This window comes from Carassius carassius, chromosome 2 (assembly GCF_963082965.1).
Source record: "Carassius carassius chromosome 2, fCarCar2.1, whole genome shotgun sequence".
Lineage (NCBI taxonomy): Eukaryota > Metazoa > Chordata > Actinopteri > Cypriniformes > Cyprinidae > Carassius > Carassius carassius.
In genome coordinates this window covers 18,667,524-18,683,270 of record NC_081756.1, presented here as the reverse complement: position 1 = coordinate 18,683,270, position 15,747 = coordinate 18,667,524, and the positions used below count along the sequence as shown (strand labels likewise).

General features: G+C 37.6%; 1 protein-coding gene across 2 annotated transcripts in view; it reads right to left on the bottom strand.

The window, feature by feature from the left end:
* The window catches only part of LOC132105554 (protein ENTREP2-like), a 97,565-nt gene that overhangs the window by 50,908 nt on the left and 30,910 nt on the right, over positions 1-15,747 (bottom strand). For both annotated transcript variants that reach the window (XM_059510754.1, XM_059510763.1), the window contains exon 2: positions 4,471-4,527. In XM_059510754.1, the coding sequence (XP_059366737.1) occupies positions 4,471-4,527 (57 nt within the window). The remainder of the gene's footprint in view (positions 1-4,470; positions 4,528-15,747) is intronic.

The window sequence follows — 15,747 nt, the reverse complement described above, 5'->3', positions numbered from 1 at the left end:
ATCCAGCTTTGCCATCATAGGGTTTTTCAAATATATTCACATTGCAAACAGCTCTTTTAAAGTGTAATAATAATGTTTTACAATACTATTTATTTTACTGTATTTTTATTACATAAATGCAGCCTGGCTTAGCATGAAAGATTTTTTTGGTAATGCGAATTTGATATGAATTTGAACAACACTTATATTTTTGTAAATGTCCAGGGTTGTGTTGCCTACAACAGTTTGAAAACTGATGTTGTACACAGTCAATAATGACAAAACAATCCTGAGCTGCAGCAATACACTGACAGACAGAGAGAGCAGAAAGAAGCCAGAGAAAGAGTGTCTCAGAAACTGAACAAACTCACTCTACCAGGAAACACACCACTCCTGGGACATATATGCAAACAAAACACACACACACACACACTCTGGCAGCGCTCCATAGAACTCATCCTTACAACAACCCCAAACACTATAAAATATTAATCCAGGACCTCAGGTTCGGTTCTCAAAACATCTGAAACAATATCAGACTCGAATAAAAAAGAGATTACTGAATCCCCAAGTCTCACACTGACAGGTAAAATTCTCAAAACAAAAGACAGAAACCCAGACTAACAATCAGAAGAAGCAAACAATTTTCAGCCTAACGTGTTAACGTCAGTTAACGTGACCAGCAGGAGGGTGGCAGCTTACACTCCATGCGTCCCCTTGAGAAAGACTGTGGGAAATATTAAAGGAATGTTTAGGAGTACAGCATATGTGTGGTGCAGGGTAAATATCATAAGGGTCAGGAGGAGTTGAGAGCGACTGAGGCCGATCTGAAAGTAATATCACAGCAGTGTCCAAGTGGCCCATAGGCATCAGATTAATCACATGGTACTCAGAGAGAAGCACATATGCAGCTGGAATCTGTCAGTGGAAAGGTTAATGAATGCAAAAGCAGAGAGGAACATGGGAAAAACACCACCGAAAAGTCATTTCACAATATGCATGCTCCAGGTTCCTCCCAGCAGTCAGTATAGGCATATGAATGTACATACGTTCAATATCATTGACCTTATATTTAACAGAACTGGCCTCACATGATCTTTCGTGGCTTCTTGATGGTACCCTACACTGCACTGTATCAGAGGGAGACTAGATTTATTATCTCCTGTAATCCTGCTTTAAGAAATTCATGCTTTGAATTCTCTAAAGCACATTTGTGTGTCCTGCTTCTTTCGATGATTTACACATTACTTTTAATATGATTTTTTACAAAACTGCCAACAATCAAACAAGTAAGCAAACGAACAAAAAACTGCACTTGTGAGGAGTATTAGATGATGGCACAGACATCTAATTGCAGGATAAAAAAGCATGCACAATTAAATAAACAATATATCCATAAATTACAACAAACAAACCCCCTGACTTTTATGTAGGGGTGTAAAAAAAAAAAAAAAAAAAAAAGAAAATTCGGGGGGGGGGTGTATAATGCATCAATGTTTTGTAATGTCAAAGAAAATGTTTTAAAAAGGCATTGATTAAAATGACTATAATACTCAACTCAAATGTAATATGATGTATTTTTTTAGTTAGTAGATGCATTAAAATAGCATATATTTTGCCCCTTCATTACTTTGGTGTGTTTAGCATACTTCATGAAATTGAACCATACCAAAGGACATTGTGACTAAATTTCACAATTCACCAAACACTTAGAGAAAAACGCACACATTTACATCCCTGATGAAAACTAATAATTGATGAGGAGCTGAGCTAGGACTCTCTAAATGCTTTCAGTCCCAGTAGTGCATCATTCTTGCCCTCCAAACACACAAAATGAATCTAAAACGGATACAAATAAGCTTTAATAATTCATGAACCAGGATCCAGGTTCATTTTAACCACAGTTTTTAGGAGATCATTATTTTTCTAGATCTGTGCAAAGTCATAGATCCAAAGGGCTGCTTTGCTGATAACAGGCTCGTCAATATAGTCTACTGGGCTGCATTCATGAGAATGGGTGTCCATCAATGTCCTTTCAAGTTCATTCAACCTGTATTTCAATCAAGGTCATCTTTTCATAGGTGTGTGAAATGTCTACTATCCTGCTGTGCATTACTGTGTTGAAGATGAGACTGTTTAATAAACCTCAGTCCATGTGAATATTGTGCTCTCCTGCCATTTTCGTTTCTGCAATAAATGAATGTGGCTACTCACCCCTCTCTGTCAGACACCTTTAAAAGCTGATTAATTCCCCCCTCCGCTAGGTATGCAGGAAGGAAGCATCATCAATCTTTCTCTGCCTTGACAGCTTTTTACTGTGCCACGCTTTCCCGTGTTACGGGACTGAATGGACAGAGTCCTATTGATAACTCAATCATCATCGCTGGCCCATGTGAATGGAGACACTTGCCCCCATGAGGAAAGACTGTGGAATTCACCGGCTGATTGGCAATCCCCTGAGATCTGCAGGGCCAGGTTCAATGACAGTCTCTGAAGTCAAGAGAAAGCACCCCGGGTGGCACAATTGTCAGTTCTGTACACTTCTTTGCTTTCAATGCTGTAATAGGCTACAGCTGAGAGGGATTCCTCTCGAATCAGCCAGTCTCGAACCCTTTACAAGATCTGTCCATCAGACCACTTCTACATTTCCTGGACTGCGAGACACCATATCTGTGCAAAGTGTTTACTTTACTTAGATTCATTAATAGCCAGTCAGGACAACAGTAAAACATGCCACATCGAAATAGGGAAAACATCAACATTGCTATATTTTTAGTTTAAGCATTATTGCTAAATCTCAGATAGTTAATAATAATAATGCATCATATCTGAGCATAGTTAATATTTTGCTTCCACCCATAGTAAACACTTCAGTGATACAAGAAGCAGACAAGCGTGTTCAGAGCAGTGTTGGCCGTTTTGATGATGTGAAAAATTGTTACGCAAAGGTTAGTTAATGGGAGAGTTAACTGAAAAATAAAACATCTGTCATCATTTATTCACCCTCGTGTAATTCCTTTCTTTTTTACACTGTGAAAATGAGATGTTTAGTATACTGTTCATCCTGTTCTTTTGCATTCAATGACAGTGAATGAGGAGCTGTCCACTGGACATATGGACCACTGATTTGATTTATTTATTTATTTTTTTTGGTCATCCTTCACTTTCATTGAATGGAAAAGAGCAGTGTAATCATCCTGTCTAACATCGTCTTTTGTGGTCTATGGAAGACAGAAAATTATTTAGAATTACATGAGGGTGAGTAAATGACGACAGAATATTTTTGGCTGAACTATCCCTTTAATGTACATAGCTTTGTCTGCCATTGCGTGAGCCACTGAGAGCAATTGTTTGTGTATGCATTTGTCTTATGCATGTGATTTTGTGTCAGGGTATGAATTTAACAACATCCCACCTTTTTTGCAATCTGTAAACTTGTGCATTCTCCATTAATGCTCCCTCCGGAGCCAGCCGATCCCACACAACAAGAGGCATGAAAAATTCAGCCAGCGTGCCCAATCCCTGCTGCAATTATACATGAGCAGAACGGCTGGCTGAACAAAGCAAAACCCAATGCATAAACTTTACATTCCATTCCCATTCCACTGACTGCCAGGCTGGATCTATGCATGCTCAGCTTAGACGTTCACACTGTCTACAGAGCACTACATGACAGGCAATCAGAAGCCCTCCAGCTCCTTCCTGATAATGCTTGCAGTGATAATGCCTAAGCATCACACAACCGAACAAATCCACAGCTAAATACAGACGGGCAGAGGGCAAAGAGGAAAATAAGCCTCTGTAACGCTAACATACTGTATATGTGCATGTCATGTACTGATAACAGTCTATATAATGAATGGGAGAAAGAAATAACTAAAGAGTTTGTGCTTTCGAAAATAAAACTGAACATATAAATAACTTATAAATCCCAAAAGGTGTAACAATACATTCACAGCTGGGGGGTTAATTAACAATTATTTAAGAATTAAATGAGGATGCACAATATAACTATTATTGGCCAATATTAGATATATTGGATTTTTTTTCATTTCTGATTTTAAATTTTTAGCAGTTTAATCATTTATTCAGACAAACTAATTTTAGTAAATATTAAAATTATTTCTGAAGGATCATGTGACACTGAAAACTGGAGTAAAGGCTGCTCACAGCATTCACAGCAATAAACTGCATTGTACAATATATTAAATTAGATTAACAGTTATTTTAAATTGTAATAATGTATCATAATATTAGTGTTTTAACTGTATTTTTGACCAAATAAGTTCATCCTTGTTGAGCATGTTATTTATTGATGGTGTAATTATTGGCTAATTAACATATCAACCAAATTGTTAATATTGTGCATGGGTGGAATGAACCATTGAAAATCCCATATCAGTTGCAGTAATGGGGAGGTGGGGGGAGAGGGTATGTGCACATACACGAAAACACTACATGCTTATTAATATACTATTATTTATTTCTTACCACCAAAGAAAGGGGCCTTTTCCATGACACCACTCCGATCAGTCCAGACAAAAGCACCTGAAACAAAAAGAAAACCGTTTAGGTTTCTGAGATTAAAGAACAGAGCTGCACGTTCAGCGCCAACACCATCAAGTCAAATCACTTCTCAAGCATTAAAGGAAAAAGAAGGAAGTGTGCTCCATCACAGGTGACTTTATCAATATTTCATGTGCAGGGAATGATATGGTCATCAGGATGGCAGGGAGAATTCTGCGGATATGAAGATGTTAAAAAAAAAATAGCGATAACATGAACAATTTTACATCCCAGTTCTTGTTCTTTCTTTCTGTTCTGTGTCTTTTTCTCCTTCACCCTTCATTAATCAGCAGCACTCCACTCAGTCTCTCTCTCTCATGCTCCTTCACCCTTTAACCGCTCAAGTCCAGCAGGCCTCTCTCCCTCATTCACACTTATTACCCATGGGACCTCAGCTCTGCGCTACAAACACAGTGCCATCTCACATAAACCAACAGGAGCAGAGCATTAAATCCAATATGCATTGGGAATGAAACGTTAGCAATGAAGCTGATGCTGTCAGCAGTTTAGAATGTAGATTCAGGTTATGAATAATGCTACAGATGGAATTAAAACACTTAGGTATATATAGTGCTCCATGTAGAAGGAGGTGAATGCTGAGTAGGGTGCATGCTGATTTATTCTCAGTCACTGAAATGTGTTTGCTGGCAAAAGAGTCGATTGATCTGAAGATTATAGGATTATGCCATCGTGTGCAATCACACACAGCTATGGGATTAATAACCAACAACATAAAGGAAAAACAAAGAAATCGGATCAATGTGTAATTCAGAAAGAAAATAAAAACAATAAAAAAACTATCAAAGAGAAAGCTTTTGTAAGGTATTGTTAAAGCATGATTTGGTCTGCTAATTGGTTTGGCCAAGTCTCCAAAAACATAAAAAATAAAAATAAACAAACAAATAAAAATAAACATTATATTAGTGCAGCAATGGTAGCACACATAAAAGACAACACATACATAAAACACACTGTATTTCCAGAAATTATGCATGGGCCAATATTAAGATATTTCTTCTACACAAAAACATATTCCTATATCAAGTATGACATGAGATTATGTTTTATTAGAGAAAGAGAGTGTGTATGACAGATGTTCAGAGATGATGTGAGAAACGGTTCTCATTGTATTTGCTCTCTTGAATTATTGATCCTCTTTCAGAAGCAATTGAGAGAGAGAAAACTACACCAAGTGAGGAAAAAAGCTGCTGAGAAAGAGTCTGTTAAAGATAAGATTGAATGAGAGGAAAAGCCTGGCTGGTATATGTGTGGAAAGATCAACGGCACAAAAGAGCTCACTGAAAGCAATTTTCAGATGTTTTTTTCAAAACCAAATCCTATAGATACATCGCTTCTGTTACATGACAACTTTAATCATCTTTTCTTTATATATATATATATATATATATATATATATATATATATATATATATATATATATATATATATATATATATATATATATATATATATAATTTATGAAATAAATAGATATTTCTAAATATTTTGTATTTACAATGTCCAATCTCATGATGTAACTGAAGCTAAGGTATAATTTAAAGGGTAATTTCATACTTTATATTGTATTATATTAATATATAACGTTAGTCGTTTTTGTGGATATTTTTGCTGATGTTCTTCTGATAGTTACATTTACATTTATGCATTTTGGCAGACTATTTTATCCTAATGGACTTACAATTACATTCAAGGTACACATTTAATCAGTTACTGTTTTCCCTGGGAATCGAACCAATGACCTTGGTGTTGCTAGAGCCATGCTCTACAGCAAGGCGCATTATAAATAATACAAGCCCTCCATCATGAACGGATACCCAAATATTTTTTATTTTTATCTGACTCAGGTTTTATAAAAATGTAAATTTATGTACTGAGGAATGAGTCAGAAAGTTTGTCTGTGGTAAATGATAGCACACCACAGATACTGTCAGAAACACACACACACATTAAAGCGTGCTACCGCTTGAACCCTTCAACATCGTATGAATCCCCACTGACAACTATCCCTTATTATTCTTAACTCTGTGTCTGAATTAGAGCTCCCTGTTGACTCTAAACGTACATTTATAGCACATCAGGAGAGCAGGTCAAGAGTTGGGATGCAGAGGGTCAAACTGTAATAGGACTCCATAGGTTTGTTGGACAATGCGGAGGAGGAGGATATAGTTTAGGACAGAAGTTATGCGTCTCAAGCTTTTTTGGCTTTATTTGAGGAGAAGTGTTGTTAAATGTCATAAAACATTGGGTAGCACTTTATTTTACAGTCCTGTTCCTCATGTACATACTATGTACTTATTATAGTAATTACAATAACTATGTAATAACTAGGTACTAACCCTGAACCTACCCCTGAACCTAACCCTACCCCATGTAGTTACCTTGTGTTACCAGAACTTTCTTAGATAAATACACTGTAAGTACACTATAAGTACATGTTAGTACACGTACTGTAAAATAAAGTGCAACCAAACATTGGCAGCCATCAATCCCATATTCCCTAGTTCTCCAGAGGTGCAGCAGAGCACACATTATGCCCTGGGTGGGAAGTTTTGCTGGTGATTTTCTGCCTGTGCATTTTTTTTTTTTGGAAAGAACCAATGATAGCAAGCAATAATCAAAGACGGATTTCACCCTCGGCTGCGCTCTCAACAGGATTAAGACGCACCACTCACCGACATTAGCCACTAAAGCCTTTTAGCTCAGTCAGCGGCGCTATGAGAGGAGAGAGAGCCCTCCAGTCAATTACCAGGGTACAGCTGCTCCCTCTAATATATGTGCATGTCATACAGCCCATATCGCAAACACCACAAATGACAACGTGACTCTAAGGACCAGGCTCAGCTCAAGTCCAGTCTGCTGAAACTAGACTATTAGGAAAAATCTGAGGGAGCACAAACTGTCAAACAGTGCTGGATCAAACACAGTGCGGTTTGAGAAATTGCTCTTGGCTGTCAAAATCAAGACTAAACTTGTAGTGGTTTGCATATTGAGTGTGTTGTGAGTGTGGTCTGCAGAGTGTGAGGGTGCAGTGGGCGACTGGCTGCTTGGGGGGGTGCTCTTTAATCACACTGAACTGTTTGCACAGCAGTGATATACAGCAACTTCCATCCACTAACACAGAAAGAGAGACTGAGAGATGCTGCATTTGAACTGAAAACTACAGGATGAGCTCCGTTAACTAATTTTTGTTATAAAAACTCTGTTATGAAGTACTTCTAAGATGTCGAAACATCCAGTTTTCTTGTTTGTGATTATAACATTATTTAAAGTTTCCAAAATCATTTCTTAGAAAGTTCATCAAGTACAAATAACATCATAAGGATGTTAGGATTGTGTGAGACAGCAGGGAAAGTCCAAAACTCTCAATTTAAAAGTGGACTCACACTTGAAAAATGATGGGTGACCAAACAATGACTGCCAGAAAGGGAGCAACTTAAACACAAAGACAGATCAGAATAATTAACTAAACACAGGTGATTCAAGGTAAACTAATGAGGCTAAATGAGATCAGGAGCATAACCAAATAAGGGCACACAGGAACTAAAACAAAACAGAAGACAATAAAACACAGAAACAAGGTGTCCATATCAACTAAAAGGGTGAGAGTGGGAATGATGATGTCAGAACTTTTTTTATTCACCATTATAAGAACATCAAATATTAATAAAGTTATAATAACATTAAGATTTTTTTTCATAGGTAAATTTAATGGTCCATTAATTATTATCATTATTATTTTATTTATTTATTTATTTTTTGAAGAAGAAACATTGGGAAAAATGTATTCAGTTCCAAAGCCAACCAAACAAATGTGTTTGTTTTTGATTATTTAAAAAGAACTGGCTCATAAGCATCATTTGTTTGGGATTTAACTGGACTACAGAGGTCAAATTGTAGGGATTTAATTTACTAAGATCAACCATAGTCATTCAGTCTGGAATCAGACTGCAGAACACTGGTCATGCTTTATTGTTTGGATCATTTAAAAGAACAAACTGATAGAGTAAGAGTAATTTGTTTGGAATCGGTTGGACTACAGGGGGGTATTCCAGAAAGCAGGTTATGTGACATACCTGGGTATGTTTAAGAGTAACTAAGCGGATAACCTCAAATTTCGGTTCCAAAAACGGAGGGAACTTTCAGGGTATGTTAGTTGTCATAGCAACTCACACTCTGAACTTAACCTGCTCCGGAGCAGGTTATAGGTGTGTTCTATTCGACCGTAAGTGTACTGCGAAGTGGACTTCACAGGGTATTCCGCCATCTTAAGTGAGATTCCAATCCAAAAGGAGCGAACATGTTCGAAGGGCACTGCGCAAGGCACAGGGAATAAGGGAACATCGATACATCACTTCACAGGAAGTGGAGAGCGATTATCCCCCAACTGTCATTGCATGCAGCACGTCATCACCAGTCAGAACGGCCGTCTTCGCTGTCTTTGTTCATATTCATTACGGATTGTAAAAAGGTATGATAATGTAAAAGCGACTAGAAGCAGATGAGGCTCTGCCATTTTTATTTATTTTACTTTATTTACCTCAGTGTTTACTATAAGGCTGTGTGCGGGAAGAAGGCGCACGAGACCGCTATGCAATTATATGACCATTTATTAAAAACACATATATATATACACAGTTAACCAAATAAAAGTTTATTTTTATATTTGCATGACAGCAGGGCTTCAATTCTGTTAATAGTCAAATAATAGCAGCAATAGTCAATTAAAGTGTATAATAAACATACGTTTTTCATTATATAGTACTCAATGTTTTTTCTTTTTTATCGTATAGTGTATATATTGAAATGTGATTGTAAATAAAAAATAATAAATATAAATAAATAAAATATGAATGCAGTCCTATATATTTATGTTATATCATAATCTGCGCGACCCCAACGTTGACTTTCTTTGATGACGTTTGCAGGCCATTCAAAATGAGCTGTTATTGTCAGTGAAGTCCACTTCAACTGATATACCATGCTCAGGGAGTAGGGAGCAGTGAACACTGCGTAGGGACCCTGTCGAATGGAACGCACCTCATGTTCTAGGGTTAGTTCACTTCAGCGAGCCTTCAAATAGCGCATAACATTATAGAATATTACAATATGTAATATAGCCTATTATATATATATACAGTACAGACCGAGCGGCAACCTCCCGCTCTCTAGTGAAGCCAATAAGGAAGTGACTAAAACTGCAATTCATTGACTGGCCGCTTGAGGCTGGCTGCAAAAGAGAGTCAGTTCCATAGACTCCCCATGTTAAAATGCCCAACTTTACAGCAGAAAAAAACGTTTTCAGCCTGGTGCAAAAAATGATTTTGGTCTATATAGCTAATTTTGCCCTTCATGACAACTGTGAGGGGGGTGAATTTTTTTTATAACTCATCCGTTTAAATTATATTAAGCCTTAAAGTTCTGCATAATTAAGGGCGTGGCCACTTGAGTGACAAGTGAATTGCCACTGCTGTCACAGCCGTCGCGCTAGGTGGGCGTGGCTTCAGTAACCAGCTCCCGCCCTTTTGCCCATTTTCGATTGTCCGGGAGAGTCGCGCGGTGACGCGCTGCCAAGATGGCGACGGCTCGCTCTGCACCAGGCGGGAAGGAAGTCGACCGGAAGTTGAAGTCGGCCGCGTGCCGCCATCTTGTAGAAGAACTTCACTTGCCTTAGCATCCCATTGACTCCCATTCATTTTGGCGTCACTTTGACAGCAAATAACTTTACATCTGAGGCGTTTAAATACTCCATTTGTCCATTATTTATTTCTAAAGATACACGACAATGTATAAAGGGCTCCATTACCTTCTATATTACATTATGGCCCCGTAGAAACTGTTTTTGTAAAAATAGGCTAACGATTGCGTCATAACTACTCGACTCTCTGTCGCACAGTAGAGAAATTACCGTACAGACAGGAGGAGAAGCTTGCAGGCAATCGGGGAGACGTCAAGAGAGAAGCCCATAGACACAAGCCCTGGCATTACATTTTAAAATACTATACAAAAAAAAAGTTTGCACGCATAGCTACTAGAAGATTTACATCTGTCAGACAGGTTGCTGACGTCATCAAGCTTAGTTTGAGTCTGCGCGTCAGAAACGGAAGTGCTAAAAATCGCTAAAAATGGGCTTCACTTGTCTCAATTGAGTTCCAATGGGGTCGCTGTGTCCATTTTATTTACTGTCTATGCTCTGCACACTTTAGGCTTCAAAAACTCTCTTCAGGAGTCTACGGGTGACGTCACAGACACTACGTCCATGTTTTTATACAGTCTATGGTACAGACCAAAAGTTTGGACACACCTTCTCATTCAAAGAGTTTTCTTTATTTTCATGACTAAAAAAATTGTAGATTCACACTGAAGGCATCAAAACTATGAATTAACACATGTGGAATTATATATGGAATTATATACATAACAAAAAAGTGTGAAACAACTGAAAATATGTCATATTCTAGGTTCTTCAAAGTAGCCACCTTTTGCTTTGATTACTGCTTTGCACACTCTTGGCTTTCTCTTGATGAGCTTCAAGAGGTAGTCACCTGAAATGGTCTTCCAACAGTCTTGAAGGAGTTCCCCGAGAGATGCTTAGCACTTGTTGGCCCTTTTGCCTTCTGTCTGCGGTCCAGCTCACCCCTAAACCATCTCGATTGGGTTCAGATCCGGTGACTGTGGAGGCCAGGTCATCTGGCGCAGCACCCCATCTCTCTCCTTCTTGGTCAAATAACCCTTGATGCCTTCAGTGTGACTCTACAATTTTCATAGTCATGAAAATAAAGAAAACTCTTTGAATGAGAAGGTGTGTCCAAACTTTTGGTCTGTACTGTGTATATATATATATATATATATATATACACAGTGTTGTGCATGAACGCGTTCAATGAACGACGTTCACTGAAGGCGTTCATATTTTCGCCGAACGCTGAACTGAATGAATCACTTTTCATACAATGAACGTGAACGAGAGCGGCGCTCACTCTGGCAGGAATGAACAGAACGCGCAGTTCACGTTCACGCTCATTTGAAAAGTCAGGTTTTACTAGGGCTTAATTTGAGCCGGAACATGTTCCGTCACCTCTGACATTGGATCCGGCACCTCCTGTGTCACTAAAATTAATTGCCTAAATGAAAAAAAAATTGTTTGTGTAAAAATTGTACTGTTTGTGTAGTGTTCAATGTTTGTGACACATAACTTGCGCGCTTGTTGTACTAGTTGAGATTGCTGTTAGCCTCGATCGTTTCACGCAGGGGAAAAATGTCAAAAAGACAGGAAAGTTTGCTTAACTTTTTCAAATACGCTGGACAGTCAGATCCCAAACAAGCAAAAATCGTTTCCGCTGATCAAAAAGGAGACCACGGTGGACACAGTAGCCTAGTATCGATATCTCGTTATTTCGACATAATAAGGGGACATTCTAATCTGCATTAAGCCACATTAAGCGTTCTTATAATGGTTTTCTATGGGAGGAAAATGCTTAACCGTTCATATTATGGGCTCATCTGATATTTTGTACATAGCATAGCCTATTTGTTAGAATTTTAGTATCATAATGATTATGCTAATAAATGCACGCACAATTATCCGTGAACTTGATTTGAACAAATGCCTTTCAACTTGTGTGTGCAAAATTCAGAATTAAATTAATGTGCAGAAATTTGTACAAATAGAGAGTAGGCTATGTAGGCATACTATACTGTTGTAGCCATTAAAAAAGCGTGTTTCATATTTGTTAAAATATTATAATGTTATTTTTTTCCCCATTTATGAGTTGAATTTAACAAATGAACGTGAACTAGTTCGTTTTTAGATATGTGAACTGAACTTTGTGCTAGTTCTTTTTAAGTATGAACTGGCACAACACTGTATGTATATATATATATATATATATATATATATACACAATACATATATATATATATGTTAATGAGGAAGCGCTAATATAAGTAATAAATAAGGTAATATATTATTCTAATATGATTATTTCTTATATTGTCATATATAAGAGTTATCTATAAATTATGTATTAAGAGGTATGTATAAATTATAAAACACTATGACAAGGTAATGTTTAACATATATATTTATATATTTTATTTATTACATGTTATATCTCACACATGGAGTGGCATTTTCTATAATGTCTAAATTCTAAATCAAATTATATATCTGATATGACTTAATGTATAATGAGCATAAAACAATATAATTCACATTCTCAAGGTTCAAAGATTAAATGAAAAAAAAAAATGATTGCACAGCCATCAGTTAGGTGGTGATATGCACTAAACATGTAAACCAGTAATGAACAAAAGAAGAAGAAAGAAACAGCTTGGCGCGCTTTTTCTAAGCGTCCGTTTCTATAGTGACTCGTCGATTCGTCGCTCTGTTGAGAATGTCTTGAGTCTTTACCAGGAACATACTCTGAGTTGAATGAACTTACTCCCGGACGCGTTTTTGGAACACATACCTCGAGTAAGCAAGGTTTGGGGTTAATCAACCGAGAGTTCAGGGTTTAGTTCCCGGTAAGTTAACCCTGCTTTCTGGAATACACCCCTGGTCACGCTGTATGGTTCTGATACACAACAAAGGACTGATAAGACATACATAAGAGTCAACAAAGGACATACATAAGAGTCATCCATTCGGGAATCAAACTACACTGGTTTTGCTGTAAGGTTCTGAATCAGTAAAAAGATAAGAGTCATTCATTCAGGTGTTGCTGAACTTATTCAGTTGAGGAACACTACCGTTGAACATTTTGGGGTAAGTATGATTTAATTTCTTTTAAATATAATAATAGATGGATGAATTCGATTGATAAAAGGTGACAGTAAAGATAACGTTACAAAAGATTTCTATTTTATTCATCAACAAATGTGATAATAATGAGAAATGTTACTTGAGCACCAAATTAGCATATTAAAATTATTTCTGAAGGACCATGTGATATTGAAGACTGAAGTAATAGCTGCTAAAAAATCAGCTTTGCCATTACAGAAATAAATCACATATATTAAAATGAAAAACAGTAATTTAAAATTGAATGAAACGTAACATTTTGATATATTACTGTATTTCTGATTAAATAAATGCAGTCTTTGTGAGCAGAAGACACTTATTTCAAAAACTTTTAAATATCTTACAGACCCAAAAAATATGGGGGAAAAAATTCTGATTGTGTGTGCAAAATTTAAATTATACATTAATAAATACATAGACATAAGAATTCACTGAGTACACCCAAGTTTAAAAAGTCTGATATCAGCAATAAAATATGCTACAATGTTCAACATGCCCTTGATGGAAAGAACAAACAAAACTAGCTAATACAATTGGATGATCTTCCTGACTCAGCTCTGATAATCTGCATGATCTGATACTCTCTGAGACCGATGTTTTCATTTTACATGATACCCTGAGGGCGGAAAAAAATATTCAGATGCTGAGCATCCACAGCACAAGAAAAGACCGACAGACAGAAGGCCAAAAATGATCAAATCAAAATGAGAGAACACAAGAACATGTCATGCACCACAATCTGTCAGATCACTTCTACTCAATAGACTCAGCTACACTCAGCTGTTTAGACAGCTGCTGCTTGCTACTATTGCTCCGGCTGCAGTAAGGACATCAGCAGGCCTCTGGTGATGGCAGCAGGATGGTCAAGTAAATGAGAAGATTTCAACCGGCCTCATATGTGGCTGAACTGAGATGCCCATGTCATGTGTTTGGAGAGAGTCCAAGATTTCTCTTTTTCTCCTGCTGGTTTGTGTGAGAAGCACACATGCTCTCCTGACATCATCATGGACACCGTGGGGTTCAGTTGCCTCAATTAAGAAGGAAATTGTTATTACATATACAACCCGAATTCCGGAAAAGTTGGGACGTTTTTTAAATTTTAATAAAATGAAAACTAAAGGAATTTCAAATCACATGAGCCAATATTTTATTCACAATAGAACATAGATAACGTAGCAAATGTTTAAACTGAGAAATTTTACACGTTTATCCACTTAATTAGCTCATTTAAAATTTAATGCCTGCTACAGGTCTCAAAAAAGTTGGCACGGGGGCAACAAATGGCTAAAAAAGCAAGCAGTTTTGAAAAGATTCAGCTGGGAGAACATCTAGTTAATTGATATCAGGTCTGTAACATGATTAGCTATAAAAGCTTTGTCTTAGAGAAGCAGAGTCTCTCAGAAGTAAAGATGGGCAGAGGCTCTCCAATCTGTGTAAGACTGCGTAAAAAAATTGTGGAAAACTTTAAAAACAATGTTCCTCAACGTCAAATTGCTAAGGCTTTGCAAATCTCATCATCTACAGTGCATAACATCATCAAAAGATTCAGAGAAACTGGAGAAATCTCTGTGCGTAAGGGACAAGGCCGGAGACCTTTATTGGATGCCCGTGGTCTTCGGGCTCTCAGACGACACTGCATCACTCTTCGGCATGATTGTGTCAATGACATTACTAAATGGGCCCAGGAATACTTTCAGAAACCACTGTCGGTAAACACAATCCGCCGTGCCATCAGCAGATGCCAACTAAAGCTCTATCATGCAAAAAGGAAGCCATATGTGAACATGGTCCAGAAGCGATGTCGTGTTCTGTGGGCCAAGGCTCATTTAAAATGGACTATTTCAAAGTGGAATAGTGTTTTATGGTCAGACGAGTCCAAATTTGACATTCTTGTTGGAAATCATGGACGCCGTGTCCTCCGGGCTAAAGAGGAGGGAGACCTTCCAGCATGTTATCAGCGTTCAGTTCAAAAGCCAGCATCTCTGATGGTATGGGGGTGCATAAGTGCATACGGTATGGGCAGCTTGCATGTTTTGGAAGGCTCTGTGAATGCTGAAAGGTATATAAAGGTTTTAGAGCAACATATGCTTCCCTCCAAACAACGTCTATTTCAGGGAAGGCCTTGTTTATTTCAGCAGGAAAATGCAAAACCATATACTGCAGCTATAACAACAGCATGGCTTAGTCGTAGAAGAGTCCGGGTGCTAACCTGGCCTGCCTGCAGTCCAGATCTTTCACCTATAGAGAACATTTGGCGCATCATTAAACGAAAAATACGTCAAAGACGACCAAGAACTCTTCAGCAGCTGGAAATCTATATAAGGCAAGAATGGGACCAAATTCCAACAGCAAAACTCCAGCAACTCATAGCCTCAATGCCC